The following is a 19505-nucleotide window of genomic DNA, read 5'->3' as shown; positions in this document are numbered from 1 at the left end:
AGCTGTGTTAGGAGACCATTACATGTGCGATATTTGCAACGCGTTTTCTCCATAGAACAGTGTGGCTTTGCTTCTCCCGCTTATAGAGAAGTTCGTAGGGTGTGAAATGTCATAACGCTTTCGAAGTTTGCAACTGTTTGCAATGGAAAGAAAGAAAGAAAGAAAGAAAGAAAGAAAGAAAGAAAGAAATAAATAAATAAAGAAAGAAAGAAAGAAAGAAAGAAAGAAAGAAAGAAAGAAAGAAAGAAAGAAAGAAAGAAAGAAAGAAAGAAAGAAAGAAAGAAAGAAAGAAAGAAAGAAGTTTCGTCGAGGATTTCAATATGAAAACAGAGGTCTGGCTAAATTCGTAAAACCTAAAGATTCCAATCGAACACCACACATAAAATGCAATGATATTGTCACGCGTGATCAATTCTAAGTTAAACAAAGCAAAAGACGAAGCACATCAGTGCACGAAAATACCACAACCGAAAGCAATTAAGCAACGAAGCACCGTACCAAGTACTGCACGCGCCCTCTTGAGGATTATAGAGAACTAAGTGAGGAGGTAGCAACAGTAATCGCAATCACGTGTGTTTGCCGAGCATAAGAAAAACTGGGAGGAGGCTGGGAGAGGATGAAATGGATCAGTAGAAAGGTCAACACTAGCGTTCGATTGGAACTCAGGTGCACCTAGGAAAGTCGGCTCAAAGTCATCTGCATACAGGAGATCAGAAAGTAGATCGTTTCAATAAAGTCCGGAGTGAAGGAGATGCGGCCAGCCAAAGACTTGACATCTGCGCAGATCTAGATCACCTAAACGAAAAAAGCTTTTACCGTGAACAATACCTTGAACCTATGGTACTGCGTAACACAGCTACGAAAAGCAACAAAGGCGCTGCTGTGATTTCTCATGGCTACCGGACTGATCTATCGTCTCTCACATCGAGCACAGGAGCGCTACTACTTCGGTGGCATCGACAGTGCTCTTCTTTTCTCTCTTTTTCTTTCTCAAGTACTTCTATTCAGTGCACGGTAGCCAAGCAAACTCAGCCCTGTTTAATCTCCGTACCTTTTGTTTATTGCGATAGCAATTATATGGTCACTCTCGACGAGTTTATGCCGTCGCCGTCATGCCGTCATGTCCGAATATATATATATATATATATATATATATATATATATATATATATATATATATATATATATATATATATATATATATATATACATCTCGCTAGTGCTAGATTGTATTAGTGCGAATGAACCCCCAGAGATGCCAAGTTAGTGACACATTTCTTTCCAGCATGCCAACGCTGACTGCATCCTAAGGAATAACAGCGTTTATTGTGTCAACTAAGAGATGCCTACATGTCTGGGACGCTTTGTTCGTCGGTACATTGGAGCGCCTCGTAGCACAACTTTGAATGAAATGTTTTCTTCTTTTTTTTTTCGTTTTCTCCTAATACAACAACTCGCTTCTCGCATGACAACAATGTCACAAAAGCAGACAACAAAAACGAGTACACTGACACATGGCGCGTAAAAGTATAACAAGCATATCCATAAAGCGAGAAAGCGCTTCACAAAGCAGCGTCCGACAACTACAGTGTGGGTATCGTACAGCACCGAGGAGAGCAGCGCCTACGCAAGTTAAATGAGCATACGAAAGGTTTTGTTCTGAAGCAAACACAGATTCGTGAATGTCGAGGAATCTGCGAATTAAGGGGTAGGTGTTTCAGAGAAAGATATCCTAGACTTGAGCGACACCATCAAATTTCGTACCGTACAAAGGGAGGGCTAATGAGTCCTTTTGATTAAACCCGATTCACCATGACCGACAATTATTTCAGGAATTTAAGGTGAAATGCCACGCTAGAGGCTCGTTCGCACCTGCGACAAGCGCTAGTCGCCCGACGAAGTTAGTCGCAAAAGCGACTGCTCGAAAATGGTCGCTTTGGTCGCAGAGCGACTGTCTTGGCTCACTCGCTCGCTGCTCAATTTTTCAGTCGCGCCACTGCAGTCGCAAACCTCTGAACCAATCAGATCTCGCGGAGCAATAGCAATGCGAGCACACGTAGGCTCGGTGTGCCGACGGGCATAAGACGCACGCAGGAATGGGCGTCGGTCGCGTCGAGTCGCTCTTTGGCCGCCGGTCGGAAATGTTCGCGCGACCGGTGCTAGTCGCAAGTGCGAATGAGCTTTAAAACCGCTATGGGAGAAGTGCGAATAGTCCGACCAGAACTTTCCGAAGAAGAGCAGTAAATTGAGGAATTCTGACAACACTAAAGAACTTCTGGTCGGCAACAAGCTCGGCGATAGAAAAATACCGTCGTCGTGCCGATTCAGTTTGAGATCGATTTTATTCGCCGGAAAAGAAAAGCTCTAGCCAATCAGAACGCAGAGTTGCGTGAGGAAGAAAAGGAAGGCACGCAACAAGCGGCGCTTTTCTCCCGGTCACGAAAATCGGTCTCGAACCGACCGGTGCGACCAGGGATCTTTTTTTTTTGTCCCTGTCGCGCGACGTAGCGTGATGTGTTGCCGACCAGAAGTTATTTAGTTTGAACGAGGCATAAGTAACCCATGGCATAAGTGACCCTACGCCGTAAGAGCTTCGCGATGCGATGCATTTTTCCTTTGCAGAAAAGCACTACTTGTCGCAAGCCCTCACAAAAGACATGGCATAACAGTCACGGCATGACACACATGGCATGAGTCATGACATAAAAGTAACGACATAAGAGTCATGACACGTGTGACCCAGTCTAAGCGTCATTTTGACCATTATAGCGTGTGGCAACGCATACCGGATGAAAGGATGGCACGAAACAAAAAGACATACACAAGCGCGGATACGCAAGCGTTGCTTTGTGTCAGCCTTTCACCCAGTGTGCGCTGCCATACGCTATAATGGTGAACCAACTAGCCCACAAGTACATTTAAGTCATTTTGACGATGCCGCACACACAACGTTTGGGTAGAAGGCAAAATATAACAGTTTTGTTCGAACCGCGGTACAATTTCGATGTTAATCTTGAGAGTCACGACGTTACCCATGATCATAAGATTGCTCTAGTTATTGAAACATTTTGGTTAACTTTCTGCAAACTCCCGAAGTTAGCCAGTGTGCTTAAAATGACAGAGGCTAATGTAAGTTTCAGGTACGCGACCCTAACGGAAAGGCAACGAAGAAGTGAGAGGTAATTTTTAGTTTGTGATAACGTAATTTGCGAGAATAAACGAGAGCGGAACGTGGCGACAGGCGGATTCAATGGTCAGCATTTGCGTGGGTATGCCTGTGTCTTGAGCGCTGCGAGGTCACTCGTAAAATCTGAAACGAATTCATAAGAAGAGAAAAATTATATAAATGATAGAAGAAATTTAGTGGCCGTTTTTTTCCTGACGTTTCGACCACGAAAATAAAGCGAGACAATTTAATGTGACCTACGTTTTAACATTCATTGTTCGTTACCTCTCCATAATAAAAGTGATAGCTGTGGAAAGAATGAAAAGCACAATATAATTATAACGGACAAAAATAGCAACTTTGATGCAATATAGTAAACCAGCGGTGCCGCAGTCGGAAGCCTTAAGCTAAAATTACTTCAAACAAGCTGGCAACAAGCCTGTCTTTCCAGCGCACGGCAGCAGTGGCCACAATACCGCAAGCAACATGCCACACCGTCTATTCATCAATGATGATCATAAATTCACAGAGGCGCGGTTCGGCGGCGAACGTTATGAAACCGAACACGCGAGAACCACAGGAATTCAGTGAGATACCTTAACTACGTCTGAACCGTACAGAGATAGATAAAATCGAATAAATTATTGAGTTACTGCTAAACCTTTCTCCTAATGAACACGTAACGAAACCCTGTCGCAAAAAAGGCCACGCCGCGCAGAAATAACGTCGTGTGTATAGCTTTAAAGCCACTAGGCCACTTTCGCAAGAAGCTACAGGTGCGTCCTTATAATGGAGGCAGCAACAGGCGATCGAGAATAGCATCGATGTAATGACCTAGAATGTTAGGGGATGCGCACGTGCAGTATTGAAACTATACAGCTACGCGAAAGAAAGTATATAAGGAACGATTCAAACGTGGGCAAGATCTGCGTAGCATGCACTCCGAACTGCACTGCATGAAGATTAACATCCAAGTGCGAGCACCCACTTTTAGTAGGAGTAGCTCGAAGAAAATAAAGTTCGCGAATTTTCAATTCACGCAGTTCAGCGAACGCCGCATAGGACGTTGCGAATACCGGTTTACTTTATCACAGAGCGGGTAATAATTGCGTGAACTTTAATTTACCAAGAGCGTGGCTTCAGGCGCGGGTGAAACCTAAAGACGCGAAGACTTTCTTTGGTGCTCCTTGAATCAGTGGCAGGCGGTCCACCGCACGCAAGCCAGGACGTTTGTAATGTGGAGGCCACGTGACAGTTCTTATTCGTTCTCGATACACCCCTAAATTTCGAGTTTGATCCTTTTCACAACATTGGAACCGCAAATTAGACTAGCTGGATGTGGGGCACACTGGAGGGTTTAAAACAACTCAAGCACGGGATGACAGGAAGAGAAACAAGCGGCGCTCGCGTCGTTCGTTTCTCTTCTTGTGTCCCCGTGTTTGCGCTGTTTTATACCCTCCATTTTTTACCCTACGCTGCGCTGTTATTCATAACGGCTGGCCATGGAGGGCCCTGTTGCAAATAAAAGAGAACGAAGGGGCACGATACACGAGCATCGGCCAAGGGCGCTGCCTCGTTCACTTGCTTCTATTCCTTTGATAGAGCCAGACGTCCGCGTCCGGTTCTCTTCGTGTTCAACACGTTTTTTTTTTGAGGTTGGTTTTTCAACTGGTGCACTTAAAAGAACAGTAAGAGCAACGTTTCAGTTGATGGCGAAGACTGCTCGTCTACATCAAGGCGAAACCAATCAAATCGGAGCAGTTAAGTTGTTTCCGCGCAGTACATCGCATTCATACCCAAAGCGTTGTGGAGCGGCAATGGTTTCTTTAAGTGGAAGACGCTAATTGAAAGACCTTAATTGAAAGATGCTAATTGAAAGACACGTATAGAAGGTTTTCCTCGGCCTACTATGGCCGAGACTCGCGTTTTCAACCCAAGAAAAAATTAGAAAGAGAAACACAGACATCAGCGCAGTAACAAGTCCTTACTTTAGATTCTCTTTTAGATATTTTGCGTTGAAGACCAGGACATCTTAAATTCCCGAATTTTACGCGCCAGAACGATGATATGATAATGAGGCACACATTAACGGGAGACATCGGATTAATTTTGACCACGCCCATCTAAATCTAAGAACACGTGTGTTTTTAGCATTTTGCCCCAATCTAAGTGTTGCCGCCGTAGGCGGGATTCGAACACGCGCCCTCGAGCTTCGCAGCGCAACACTGTATCCGCTTGACTACCACGGCAGGCGTTGAAAGCATTGCCGTCAGCAATTGTTCTTTTATCTGCTCCGAAGGCCTTAATACGGCCATTCAAACAATATAAGAAACAAAACACGTTGCCTTGCACTAAACGAAGCACGTACTTACATCGCACCTCGTAACAGATAACACATTGAAGATGCAGCGTGCGTTAGAGTACACAGACCCCCAGTACACATACACTGTACTTAGACTAGGGATGCGGAAGTGCTGACGTAGGTATATATGCCTAGCGGGAAGAAAACAACAACTATGGGGAGGGCGGCAACATGATTAGGCGATATGTTATCAACAACAAATGTTCTCATCCCAGCTTGCGTGTAACTTGATGTAACTGCGTGTAACTGTGTAACTTCGTAACATTTTCTGAGGCCAAAGCTTCGTGCGGTGGCGCTAAAACATGCCGAATTGTACATTAGCTGATGAAGATTCAAACACTGCGAAACAGAGAAGTTTTTCGACGCTCGCAGATAGTCAAATGCAAAATTTGACTTCGATAAACTTAAATGCAGTGAAATAAAATGAAAGTCTACGCTCTGAACGTCTATCCTATCACTAACTTAGGCATGATAAATTACGGTCGACGGGACGAAGCAGAGAGGAGAGACAAGAAACTTTACCCGCTGTTTTGGACTCGTTAGTCTTTTCTTGCGCTTGGCGTGTGAGCAAACTACAGCCCAATCGTTACTGTTAATCTATGGTATATTCCACTAAAATACAGAGGATATTCTTTAACAAATTTCAGTTAGTATAACTTTCAATCCCAAGAACCGAGCTTGGCATTAGTCGACATGGTATATCAAGCAGACGCGTACTGATTTTTGCGTTTATATTACTTTAGCAAAAAAACGAACTCAACAAAAGGACAACCGGATCTTTTAATCATTTAACACCATTAGAGCCTATTCAAAAGAAAGAACTTACTCTCACCACACCGTACTCAGCATGAGACAATAATATTTTTTCTTTCATTTCCCGGTGTTCATTAAGAACTTAAAGCTTCCTTTATTACCACGAACACAGCGCGGAGCATTCGTCTACGTATTCAGGTGGCGTTCCTTTTTTTCGAGGGGCCCTCACGCACCGAGAACAATGCCCTGAAAAAGGTCTGTCCACGAGCTCGGATCTACTTTCCATAGTAAAGTTCCGCTCTTAACCCCATGGCGCTGCAGCTCCAAACACTCACATAGTACCGTTGTTTGCTAATAATATGCTTGGAAGAGTTGAAAAAAAAAAAAGCCAGCGGAAAGACAGATGTCAAGACAAAAGCCAGCCTTTTGAATAATGAAGACAAGCAGAATAAGAGCACACTGGCTCCTCCCTGCATTGGCGAAGGCTTGATGATCTAAAGAATGCGTGATATTTCTAGAATGCCTGGGCTTTGCTATCTAAACTACGGAGAACGTTAAAACTTGAATAAAAGTCTTAGCGTAAAGAAGTGGTGTGTGGACAAGACAGTATATCAGTCTCATTTCTGTAAGGAACCGTTATTAAGCAATAGAACAGTATTAAGCAATAGAACAAAAAAAAAAAAGAACAGTAAAAATGGTCAAGTCCAATCAAATCGCTTGTACCCGAGTACGCACGTTCACTAGGCGGAAGAAGTTTACTGAAGTTTTGGGTTTTACGTGACAAAACAATGAACTGATTGTGAAGACTTCCCTGTAGGGAAGACTCCAGAGTAATTTTGACTACCTTGCGGTTATTTTATGTGCACCCGAATCTAAGTACGCGTGTGTTTCTGCGTTTTTTTCTTCTTCCTCGTCGAGACGTGGAAGCCGCGACAGTAATTGAAACCGTAACCTCGAGGCAAACAGCGCGACGCCATAGCCATTAAACTATCGGTACTGGATATCATTAGGACATTTCTCAACTCTCTTATCTACAGGGCCCACCATCACTGTGACCACTGATAACATAAGAGTATCTGATAATTAAGCTAGAAGTTCAGGCGAAGATAGAAGCTTTAAAAGATAAAAAAATTCTTGAACACAGGGTGTCGATGGAGTTGACGTTTCGACAAGCGCTCTTGTCTTCTTCAAAGCTGCAAAAAAACTTTTTAAATCATAATTAAGCTGTTATTTAAAGGAGTACCGACACGAATTAAATTTTTTTTTTTTCGGATTGTTGCTCTAAGTAAAAGTACTTGCGTCGAGAAACCTAAGACGAGTATTGCGGTGCCTGGAAATGCATCGTATATATTTTAAATACCGCTAACTTAAAAAGACACTTTCGGTTTCGATATCAAGGGGCCGGCTTCTCAGTGACGTTTCATAGCAGTGTGACGTCACGCGGATACAGAAACTCGCGACGTACTATCGGCAAATCTGTCATCTGATCGTGGTGCACATAAACAAAGATGAGTGAATTGTCGCCCAGTGACACTGACAGTGATTTCGGCGATTTAGGCTGCATGCAGGACGCAGATCTCGCCAAGTCGGGGGAACTGCGTTGACTCGTCGGGATAATGTCCATTGCAGTGAGGCTGGCTTGCAGATGCTCAGTGACGAAAACTTCAAAGTCAAATGAAAATATTTTATACGTGTTCTCCGACTCCGGTGTGTGGAGAACGTTGACACTGCATACCAAGGAAACGAAAAATGTCCCTTTTGCGATGTCTCAAAATCGTGCCAGTACTCCTTTAAGTCAAAAAGCTTCGTAAAAAATAACAATTATGAAGTAGAATGTGCTGTCCCAAAACCGACTCATCTGTATCGATGTTAGAATACTAACACGCCGAGCACAAGGCGGTCATAACTGTACTTCTGCTTGCATGCTCACGGCATGCAACTTTGTAGAGTAAGGTAGTTGAATGAGCGTAGTTATAAAGTGTCTCACTTTTGCGGAACAACGCGTTTCGGTTTCTCACTTCGAAACAGAAAAAAAAAATAATAAACGATAATTCCCATGACACAGCTACGAGGAGCAAAAGAACACCAGTAAAACAAAAAGAGGCGTGCGAAAAAGAGCTGAGAATAGATAACGTGGAGTAGGCTAGGCGAAAGGAATGAACGCTTAACATAAACAGATGGATGCACTGGACCAATATTTGAAATAACACAGCGCAACGTTTCGATTGTAATGTCATCGCAAATTGCTTTTTATATCGGCTTGCGTTTTAACATTATTAAAAGCAGATGTTTTTAAATATTCAACACTGCAAAAATACTCAACCGAAAAAGCAGATAAATTACCAAATCAAAACTCTGAAGTCATTCGTTCAGATCCATACCTTTACCAAGACCTGGCTGAAAAAACAAAAAGCAACAAAAAAGCTACGAAATCTGGTATACTACCCATTTAGAGTGCGAGCATGTTTTAGAGCCACCGCACAAAGCTTGCACTGAGAACAATAGTACTGCGTCCCTGCGTCTTGGAAATAGGATAATGCGCCAACAATCAAAGCAGGGTAGGACGACGAACAACAGCCGGACTACAGAGAGGCGTATACGGTATCCAGAGTACGTTTAGAGGGACAACATTTTGGGGAGATGACAACACCGAAACTGACAGGGTCCCCTGCGGATGTCGTGGCTTGTGCCAGACTGCGCGTTCCAGCGAGATTTTTTCGCGGTGTCCCCTCGGGACGCGCATAGATGACCTCTGGGAAGACAGTAGAGAGACACACGTGGCGGCAGAGGTGGCGCAGGCAGAGGGGGCGCTGTTGTCGGACGCCGCTCATGAGCGCGGCAGCGCCCCCTTGCGCGCCATGGCGGCGACGTTGCGCTTGTCCTCGCCACGGGGCCGGCAGCGCTTCGCAAGGCGCTTAGGCCTGGCCTGGGGCCACGGAGACGTCGCCTCGGACACGTCTGCAGGTGGATAAGAAATAAAGGTTGTAGATGACTCAATCAGTCGATTCGAATAAGGACACTGTCCTTGTTCTACAGAAGATAGGAAACGCTGGCCAACATTAGCAGTAATTTGGCCATATTTAGTCAAGGTTAGCCGAAACCAGCCTTTTTCATTTTCCTGTGCTGCTGTCTGCCGTTTGTATAAGGTTTTTGTAGGGGCCGGGATAACCGATATCGCCAGAACGAAAGCCTCCGAGATCAAGAGGCGTTTCGCGACTTTTCCCTTGGGGAAGGGCGCATGCGGAGTGGCATCGTGAAAAGAAGAAAGACGGAGTTAACCAACGATAGCGATTATTTGGCCAGCACAGCCCAACGTTATCAATTGTTTGGCCAACATAGCCAACATCCGCTACTGCTAACGAGTGCTGGTAGTGTAAAAATAGATAGATAGATAGATAGATAGATAGATAGATAGATAGATAGATAGATAGATAGATAGATAGATAGATAGATAGATAGATAGATAGATAGATAGATAGATAGATAGATAGATAGATAGATAGATAGATAGATAGATAGATAGATAGATAGATAGATAGATAGATAGATAGATAGATAGATAGATAGATAGATAGATAGATAGATAGATAGATAGATAGATAGATAGATGTGGAAGTTTATAAAACGCTCGAACGTAATAGAGACATCAGATTAGGCTCCTTTTATACATTCTTGTAGCCAGTAGTGTGAGCGCAACGGAAAGTCTTAACATACACACGTGTGAGGTCATTTGTGAAACTCAGTAATAATTCGGCCCCGCCAGTAGCCGAACTCATGGAGCCCTATTTTCCAGCGAATACCACGTGCTCGACGTCCTTCGATACTCGAACGAAAATAGCTCGGATTTTCAGTTGTTATAAGCATGCGAAACATATTTTTATGACTACAGTGCCGACGCCAACATCGACTTTTAGACATTAAAAACATATGGGAGTTGCACCGATATGCATAGTTCATTCTGCGCCGCGCCCGTAACGGAGCCTCGGGGATTTGCACTTTGCGCCCAAGTGCGTAGTGTCTATTCAAAGCCCCCCCCCCCCCCCTCCCCCTTTTTTTTTCGCATAGTCGATACGCACTCCGAGCTTTGAGGATTTCGGCCGACTCAAGTTCGAACGGTGCGCTATCATTAATAACTGCACAATTCATACAGGCCCATTCGAAATGCAAGTACCACGCACGTGCCGACAAAATCAAGCGGTAGCAAGCACGTTAATTAATTCCGTCGAGAGAAATGACTTCTGAAGACAAGTATTTTCCTTCGAGAGCCTGCTTCATTAAAAAAGCTGAATGCGTACAACTGGATATCGAGCGGAAGCGTCGCTGACACGCCCTTCATGACCAAGATGAAATCTGTACGTATTATTATAACAGATGTGGCGACGCGGGAGCGTCTCTTACCAGCCTTGTTGCGTCTCGTAGGGAGTGTCAGAATATCAGCACTGATACCCCCCCCCCCCCCCTCCCCGGGTGGTTCCGTCCAGTGCAAAGAGATTCTCCGCCGAACCACACGAGACTTAATTCTACCGTGTGGTTCAAACCTCCCAGGCGAGGCTACATCCGCGGCTACAGTCAAACAACTGCAATGGACATGCATTAGCCTAATAAACCAGATGCGATGGCGCTACCTGCAAACAGTAAGCCTTCATCCCACGAGATCACAGGGCTGTGATTCCTGACTCTACAGGCCCAACCATTGAGTACTTTTGACGTGCATCACCGAAACCGGCCCCTGTTTGCATATTTAACAGTTTATCTCGTTGGGCAAACTTGGAAATAAAAAAAAAACCACGCCATCCATCACTTTTTCTATCAGACAGAATCATGTTATTTCTCTCTCTCTTTTTTAACACAAGACCTCACATTCTTTAAGCTATGTTAAATTTACGGAAGTCGTATTGTGGAGACCCATGGCTGCAGCCCGATCCTCAACTCTGAAGGTAAGACTGGCTTGCACGTGTGAGGCATCGGCAAAAGCTCAACTAAAAAATTCCTTCATGGAATTTTTTAGTTGATGTATTGAGGTTTTGACTGAAGCCCGTCTAATCGAGAGGCACATAGATAAAAAGTAAAATAAGGTCAATGACAACAAAAGAATACGAAAATGACGTTTCCGCTTGACAGGCGGGAGCCTTGCTCACAATGAAATCGAAGACGTGTGTACATTTTATCACACGTAAAATGTGCACGCGTCCTCGATTTCAGTGTGAACAAGGTTCCTGTAAGGGAAGCCGAAACTTCACTTTCGTATTCTTTTCAGTTCGTTTCATTTTTATTGTTTTTAACACATTACATGTCGAGGAAAGGTACGGCTAAAGGCAGAAACGACTGCCTCACAATGTCCCTACCACTTACGCACTGTTTATCAGTTGCGTGAGCATTCAATAAGAAATTATACAATGAAAGGGGATGCATTTCGTGGCCAGTGTGCCTTTTTTTATCAAGAGTTGAAGACTCACCAGAATTCATGAAGGTACGACGGTAGTTGAAAGGGGGAAGCCTGCCCGTTCTAGCCAGGTGTCCCAAGTTTCGTTTGACCTCCTCCAATGATGGCACCAGTAAGATATCGTCCGCATCCTGCGACGTGCAATGCAGCTAGTGAACATAATTGAAAAGTGCTACTGTGTTCAATCGCGCATTGAACACTCAGGTCTGGGTACCAATCTTTACCCTCCATCTTTTTCAGCTTTAGTTCCCCTTAGTTTAGGGTCGTACTCGTAAGCGATTCTACCTCTGAGGTCACAGGACCTCTGGATACACGATGACAAGTTCCACAAAACAGTGCTTCATTTCATACGCAACATCTGTCTTACAGGACCTCTGGATACACGATGACAAGTTCCACAAAACAGTGCTTCATTTCATACGCAACATCTGTCTTACAGCACACATCTAACACACATATGCACTCAAAAATTATACCTCAAGTGCCAGTCTATATCGCAATAATAATAAAAAAAGAATGCGCGAACGTTACTCACACGTTCATTATGGTGAAGGGCTACAAAGAACGGAGGCTTTAGTAAAACACAGGACAAGGCGCTACTAGCAACTGAAAGTTTACTTGGAAACAACGACCCCATATACATAGAATAAATGTACACCTCGTTAAACATCAGAATTAAACTACGTCATCACAAAAGAAACAAAGAAACGATAAAAAACTGCGCGTGAGCTCCCAACTAGGGAACATAAACACTTCTTTTCACCTTCTCTCTAAAAAAAAGCTGACCTCATATGCAGAAAGCAAAACGTATGGTTGGAAAAGTTTCTAAAAACAAAACGGGTGGTTGGCTGATGGACATCTATCAGGTCCGAACGGCACCTCCAGTGGAGATCGCCGAAATCGAAAGTGGCGGTCCGTGGCCTCCGAAGTTGCCCACCGCGCGCCGTAAGCAATCTCGGAGGCCTGGTATTTTTAGGGACAATTTGGAAACCTGCGACGCCAGGTGCAGCTCGGTTCGCTCCTCTCGCCAACTGTGACCTGTGACCCTCCAAGAACATGGCGTGCGTCTCGCCGCTGCCGCCGCGCATGCGCAACTACCCTCGTGAAAAGGGTCCGTTACTTTTAAAGCGTCCTGTTCTTTGAAGCACTTCACCGTCATGAACCTATACCAACACGCCCAACTGGCAGTCATTTTAAATACACGCTCATACTAGTAACCAATACCTCGTCGTCATCGTCGGCGCACTCGGGTATCTCGGAGGTCTCGTCCTCCGGCATAAACCCTTCATCCTCGTCCGCGCTGGCCTCGTGGGCCTGAGAGCCCGAAAAGCGACGCAAAAACTCGGCCCTGGTTCCTCGCGCCTGTGATGGCGCCGCCGCTGCGCTCGGAGGCAGCCAGCCGTTGCGTGCCAGGGCAGCGACGTTGCGCTTGGCTCGCCCCGTCGGCTGTGCTCCGAGACGCTGCTGCTCTTCGCGTGGAGTTTCTTCGTGCTGCTGCTGCTGCTGCTGCCACCGCCGCCCTTGGCCGCTAGAGACGTCTCTTCGCACACGCACAGACGGCAAGTACGGGAACCTGCCAGCAAAACAGAGGGCGAGAACGGGAGCGGCCGTTGAAGTCGTGTGATTCATTGGGCGCCATCAATCAAAGCATTCTCTTTTTTGGCACGCAGGCTGCGCTTAACACGGCGCCCATACATCAAAGAAAGAAGCAGTCCAATTGACTTTCATGCCCTACGGCTTTTCTTAGGGTTATGGAGCATACGGTAGCCTCCATCGTGGCCTCCGCGATTAGCTCCGGCAGCGCGCCGTTGCCGGAGCTAATAGCGGGGGCCACGCCTCAATAATTTAATAACAATGTAGCGCGTACATGGGGAGATACAAGTAAGACACGTGAATACACATGCCTTGCTCGTGTCATCGTCTATGTGCGCTACAATACTGTTCTAAGATGTCATGCCGGCAAGCCCGAGTTGAAGCATTAGTTGAAATTAATCTCTGACGGATGAGGCATCCGCTTATTAAGGGATTCAAAACTATTCTTAAGAGGATAGTGCATACTCAGTGTTTCTTAATATTTTCGCAGTGCCATGCTACTCAACAAAAACGAAACACAGGCATGCACAAGAGTTGTCATGCACGTTTTTTTTTTCTCTCTCTCTCTTTAGGGGCCTCTCGGTAACATGCACATGCTCGAGGCGACGTGCTGCATGCTTTCGCGTGTATAACTAGTAGTAATGGAATTTGTGGTGTACTGCATGCACATGTGCATGTTGGGTTCGCATGGTCGCGCGATTACACCGCGGCGACATAACCTTCGTTGGAGACCCGACATTGGTCGCCAAGATAAGTGGTCATGTGATGGACCGAGCAATGGACGAAGCGGAATACTGTACATGGCTAGCAGCGGATTCGTCCCGTGGACCATAGGCTTACAAGACTAACATAACACTTAGCGGAACATGAGCGTATTACCTCGCTGGCATCTGGTATTATTGCGGGGTGTCATCTTCGACCGATGTGTAACGCTTGCAGCGGTTTGATTGAAATCGTTTTGTCATTGCACTGATCCAGACGACAATGCTATCAGCCACAGTCAACAGCTTCGCGTTGTGGAAGACAGCAAACAACATCTGTATCTTCGAACTGTAAATTTCGCACCTGTTCATAAGCGGGGCCCTAGATGACAAACCATCTGTGACACAATGAACACAGAGACGACATATGATTGACCGCGTATCGATTGGCAAAGCAGGGGGCTTAGTCCGTGGGACGGAGACAGGCTTTCACGTGTTTCACACCAATCACTCACTCCACAATACCTTCGGTACGATTATACACCAGCCTAAGTAAGGGACATTGAACTCACTGCTCCGCGAGCCTGTGGTGGTAGCGCGGTGCTTCCCTCGCATGGCCGTCACCACGCCATTGGACCGTGACCTCTTGGTGTGAAAAACTCAAGGGAATCCTAGGATGAAATTGGGGCTGTGTATTTGTTTGCCCAGCCACAGTGAGCTCCAGTAGTACCTTTAAGTGTTGGCCTCAGGTGTAGAAGGCGAGGGTGCTTCCGAGGGAGGGTATTTTCTTCTTTTTTCCTTCGTTGTAGTTGCTCGAGTCTGTCTGTGTATCCTCCGCACCAGGTGAGCGCGTTTGTTGTTTTCTTCTAGCGCGACTGAAAACTTCGTCACCTTCATGTTATAATTCGAGTCTTGATAGGCGACTCGTACGTAAGTTTTTCAAGCTCTACCAGAGATACAGCGGGCGGCCAGAACCATGGATGCTTCTCTTATTTATGACAGGAATCTGTACTGCTCGATTTATACGTTATGTGCGCCGTCATTGGTTTCGCAGTTCGAACGTGTCGAAGCGTGTGATATTTCGTCACACTGTGGATAACAACATCTAAACGCAAAGTACGTGCAGCTGTATGCTTTAGTAGTTTTCTTAAAATCACTTGCAGCCTAAAGAACGCTCGCGGTCAGACGCTTCCAGCATGAAAGGCTGACTGTCCGTGCAGCTCACCTAAGTCCACAAAACACGCGTCACAAGGCGTTACACGCCAAAAACGAGTTGGGAATGACAGTGCTAATGACGTACAGGCGCTGCGCAACTGAAAGAAAATCGCAAAGCAACTAAGCCATGTGTCAGAGCCTAAAAACAAATGTGCACTTTTATGTGGGAGAGAAATGATACACAGTTAAATAAATACGAAAGAAAACAAACAAGAATTCAAGATGCTTGCCCAAGTTACAGAGAAGGAGGCTCTTCTTGACAACTAAAGCGATGGATGACTGATGCTGTCAGCCCTGCGTTCTTCTCAAAGTGAAATGCCTGAGCAAGCGTTGGCCTGAGTTGTTTAAATTAGTGCGTTTCAAGCAAACCAGTATCGCGCAGCAAGGGAGACTGAAAAATCCTTCTCTCAGGTGTCTGGTAGTGTCACTCGCACGTCGGCATTCGTGTTCCCTGGTGTACTCCTAGGTTTAACTTTTGTGTTTCGTTGCGCTGCCGAAGCGAATCCCAGAGGCCACGTAGAAAGAAGCGTGTGGTTGAGATCTGCTCCGCCAGGGGCCGCAACAATCCCAGCTGCTCACGAGAAAACCGTCTGCTCTTTCAATGAACTGATTCAATTAATTTTCATTAATCACCCTTATAGTTATCTGCCCCTTGTTTTAAGTAAACTTATGCTGTCATATCACATGCCTCAAATATAACTCTTAACCAGAACCATCGATTTCGCACCGGTTTCATCTTTTAGAAGACTTTATCTGAATATTCGGAAAAATGGAATTAAGTGCTCGACCGGAAGATAAACAAGAATGTCACTCGGTGCTTACGGAATGTAGGGAAGGCGACGGGCGGAAAGCTGCAGTAAATATGCTCACAGAAACATGCCTTCGCAAGCGCATGCACAGTGCTGATGCTGACGATCAGTGAACGTAGCATCTGGGTTTTCTTTCCGTTGTTTTCGTGTGAGCGCACCTTCGAAAACTTTCCGGCCATTGGCGTACCTCGTCCCCCATGAAGAGAAGAGTGGTACGCTTGGCCAGAAAGAAAATAATAGCCAAAGACAACTTTGTTTCAATCTGCCAACTTCATTATTTCAAGGCTTTTTTTTTTCTTTATTAATTTGGTAACAAGTACACGGCATGAGGCTTCGCTGTGTATTTCGGATCACGTAGGGTTTGACTCTCAAATCGTGGGATCAGAATCATGCACCGTTTCAGGCAAGGTCTCCAAAATTGCAACTGCGACCCCTTTTCACCAACAGCACATTAAGCTACTCGACAAAATCACGACTAAAGTGACTTGAGACAGTGATTGTCAGTATACAGGCATAGATGGTCGTACTTTTAGGTGTATGTACAAAGCGCTAATGAGGTTATGCGGACAGGAATTAAAGTCTCTCGAACAGGCTGGCCCGAATAAAGTGCCTCAGCAAGCCTTCCTGTTCATAGAGCCTATATAGCGCTTTGTGTTTCAATTTGTTGTCTACCGCCATTACTTTGAATGCTTATGTACAAAGCCACGCACTGAACTTCCGAAGCACAAGTGCAATATGAACAAATAAAACACGCGAGGGAATACGAACGTTTGAGACATATACAGTATACTCGGCGATTGAGACGCGCTACTCGGGGCGCGCGGCTGTTGGCGGTGAGGGTGACGGTGGGGGCCAGAGCTCTCTATGGCCAGAGCGTTCGAGACAGCATGGTGACCAAATCCGGTAAACAGTCGCTCAGTCTGTGGTTCTCGGTGGCGCCGGCGGAGCGCTGCTTGCCATGGATTCAAAACACAGAGCTCACGTGCCGCGTCGAGCGTAGCGGCTGGAGCTGGCGGACGCACGTTACGAAGGGTCTCAGCGCTCCGCCGGCGCCACCGAGAACCACGGAGTGAACGACTGTTCACCGAATGCAGACACCTTGCGTCACGAACGCTCTCGCAGCCACGCGCTCCGAGTATCTCGTTGCAATCGCCTAGCACTGTACTTTTTGTTGCTCCCTACGTCCACGTTTATACTGCGCGCAGCGTTGAATCGATGAATTACTGAATTGGCTGTTTGTCATAGTTAAGCGACACTTTGTTCTAGTGGAGGTGCTAAAAGAGGTGTTCTGTACTTTCAGTATAGAACACCTCTTTTAATCTGTAAGAACGTCAAAGCACAAGCGAAGAGTGAGACACTCGGAACATGTACAATGCTAATACGCTATACGCTATAACGATAGCACTTCAGCAAGCGTGCTTCAGCACGGAACCACAAGTCATGCGTGCTACCTCACGCTAAACTGAAACGTGCGTGTGGTACACCAAGCATTGGAAACTAAGTAGTGAGTGCTCGGTGCGACATCAACAACTTCCAAACTACTGCGCACGCTATCAGAACGGACGCCATGCAAAGCTTCTAACCTCGGCAAGTTTTCAATAATTTCTTGCGTGTAACTGTTGCCGGCAAATGGCTATCGGTACGACGATGGTTTTTTTTTTACCGCTTGATCATTATCTCTATCAGCAGTCGTCCGAGGCAATAAAGCTTTAGGTGCCAAGTACCGCCGTCAAGATTTTACTACGCGGCACGCCGAAGTGAAGGGAACTTGGAACAATTTGTACTGATCCAGAGTTCTTTGACGTTTTCGTAACTCTAACTTCGCGGCCGTTTTTGGCTTTCTCCTTTATCGGGACGCGGCCAGCACGTCCGCCAATACAAACCTCAACCTCGAACCCAGCACCGCAAGGCCATATAGCCACTGAGCTACCATGACGGGTGACTGGTCAACGGAGAAACGTTTTTATCCAAGGAAGATCCTCTGAATATGAGCCTGAAGATCCACTTACACAGCTACAAAACGCTTCGCCGTGTAACTACGTTCCTTATAAAAAAAGTAGAAGGTTAGGCCGCTTCGCTACGTGATTCAATATGGAAACCAGCTGTACTCATAACGGGAGCAGAGAAACAAGACAAGCGACACTGAGAAAGCGAAAGTTATGTCAACTGTTTGTTCTTGAAATAAAGGATGAATTGTTAGTCCAGCTTCATCGTGACATCTTCTTTTCCCGTGCCCGTTGCGCTTATAGCCTACTTTCATATTCAATTACGCTTCTTTACTTCAGTTACTGTTTATTACCTGGCAACGAAACAGACTGTAGAAATAGAGACACGCGTGTCGGCGCCACAGAAGGGACATTATTCGAAAAATAAACAATCGATGGCCTGATTCTGTATAAATAAGTAATGGTTGCATGTAACTCACTAAGACACACATTGCGATAGCAGGCCTGATCATTTATTTATCTTGTGTCATGACCAACCGAGTCTCTGGGAAATGTTATAAGACAAGCTTTGGATGAGAAAGCTCGCGGCTACAAAAAGATCTTGGGAGCTTGCAATCGAATGCGGTGAAGCGCAGGACGTAATGCCTCTTCTCGCATTAATTTGGGTGGTAGTTAATTATCCAGCTAGTATTTATTGATACTCAACTAACGTAATGTAATACCCCGTCGCTTACGTCGCGCTCGCACGTTTATCACAGCTTACACTCACTCTAATTAAAAAGAAAAACGGAAGAGAATGACCTAGGGTATTGTTCAAAACATACATAAAATCTCATCTTCACTAGCTGCCAGGCTTTAATATTACTAACACGTCCATTGTCAGAATTTACAGGTAATTCACTCGTACCAACAGTTCACGTGAGAGCTTCTTGTCAGTATGGGCCCTGATTATTAAAGAGATTCCTTAGCAGCCCGCACTTCTAGCCAACTCGAACAACAATAATATTCTTTCTGGGCGAGTTGGTTCATTGTCAAATGTAACGTAACAGCGCAAATAAAGGTTCACGAAAGAGACACCACACAGGCAAGAGCTGTGTGTGGGGTGTCTCTTTCATGGTTTATTAATTTGTTAAATGCTGTTTATATGTTAAACGTTGTGCACAATGCTGCGCCTTGTAGGCTTTAATAACTGGGACGGGTTACAGAGCTTTGTCAGGCATTAAACTGCCTTTTCGCCAACTATGCCCACTTGCCTTATATGTATGATCAATGTACAGCACACCGTCCACTGTAACTGATTGAAAGAAAAAAAAAGCGCTGTTACATCGCATTTAACTAGCAAACTCGATCTCACAGGGAGTCACAGTTGCCTCATTCAAAGGAACCACAGGTGTCGCGAGGAGCGACGCGCACGCAGGGACAGCAACTAACTATGCCTCGCGCTGCGCAGCGACGGCAGCGGGTGCAGCACGATGCGATCGAACGGGTGCTGCCTGCGGCATGGGGGCGGGGAACAG

At 45.6% G+C, this 19505-nt stretch overlaps 1 protein-coding gene across 4 annotated transcripts in view; it reads right to left on the bottom strand.

Annotated features, from left to right (window-relative positions):
- Positions 1–4815: 4815 nt before the first annotated feature.
- LOC119389933 (uncharacterized) overlaps positions 4816–19505 on the bottom strand; it is a 163478-nt gene continuing 148788 nt past the window's right edge. For all 4 annotated transcript variants that reach the window (XM_037657379.2, XM_037657380.2, XM_037657381.2 and 1 more), the window contains 3 exons: positions 12949–13297; positions 11738–11855; positions 4816–9239 (listed from right to left, as the gene is read on the bottom strand). In XM_037657379.2, the coding sequence (XP_037513307.1) occupies positions 9109–9239; positions 11738–11855; positions 12949–13297 (598 nt within the window). In that variant the 3' untranslated portion in view covers positions 4816–9108. The remainder of the gene's footprint in view (positions 9240–11737; positions 11856–12948; positions 13298–19505) is intronic.

This window comes from Rhipicephalus sanguineus, chromosome 4 (assembly GCF_013339695.2).
Source record: "Rhipicephalus sanguineus isolate Rsan-2018 chromosome 4, BIME_Rsan_1.4, whole genome shotgun sequence".
NCBI lineage: Eukaryota > Metazoa > Arthropoda > Arachnida > Ixodida > Ixodidae > Rhipicephalus > Rhipicephalus sanguineus.
Note: the sequence above shows the minus strand (reverse complement) of the source record. Positions and strands in the feature narration are given on the sequence as shown.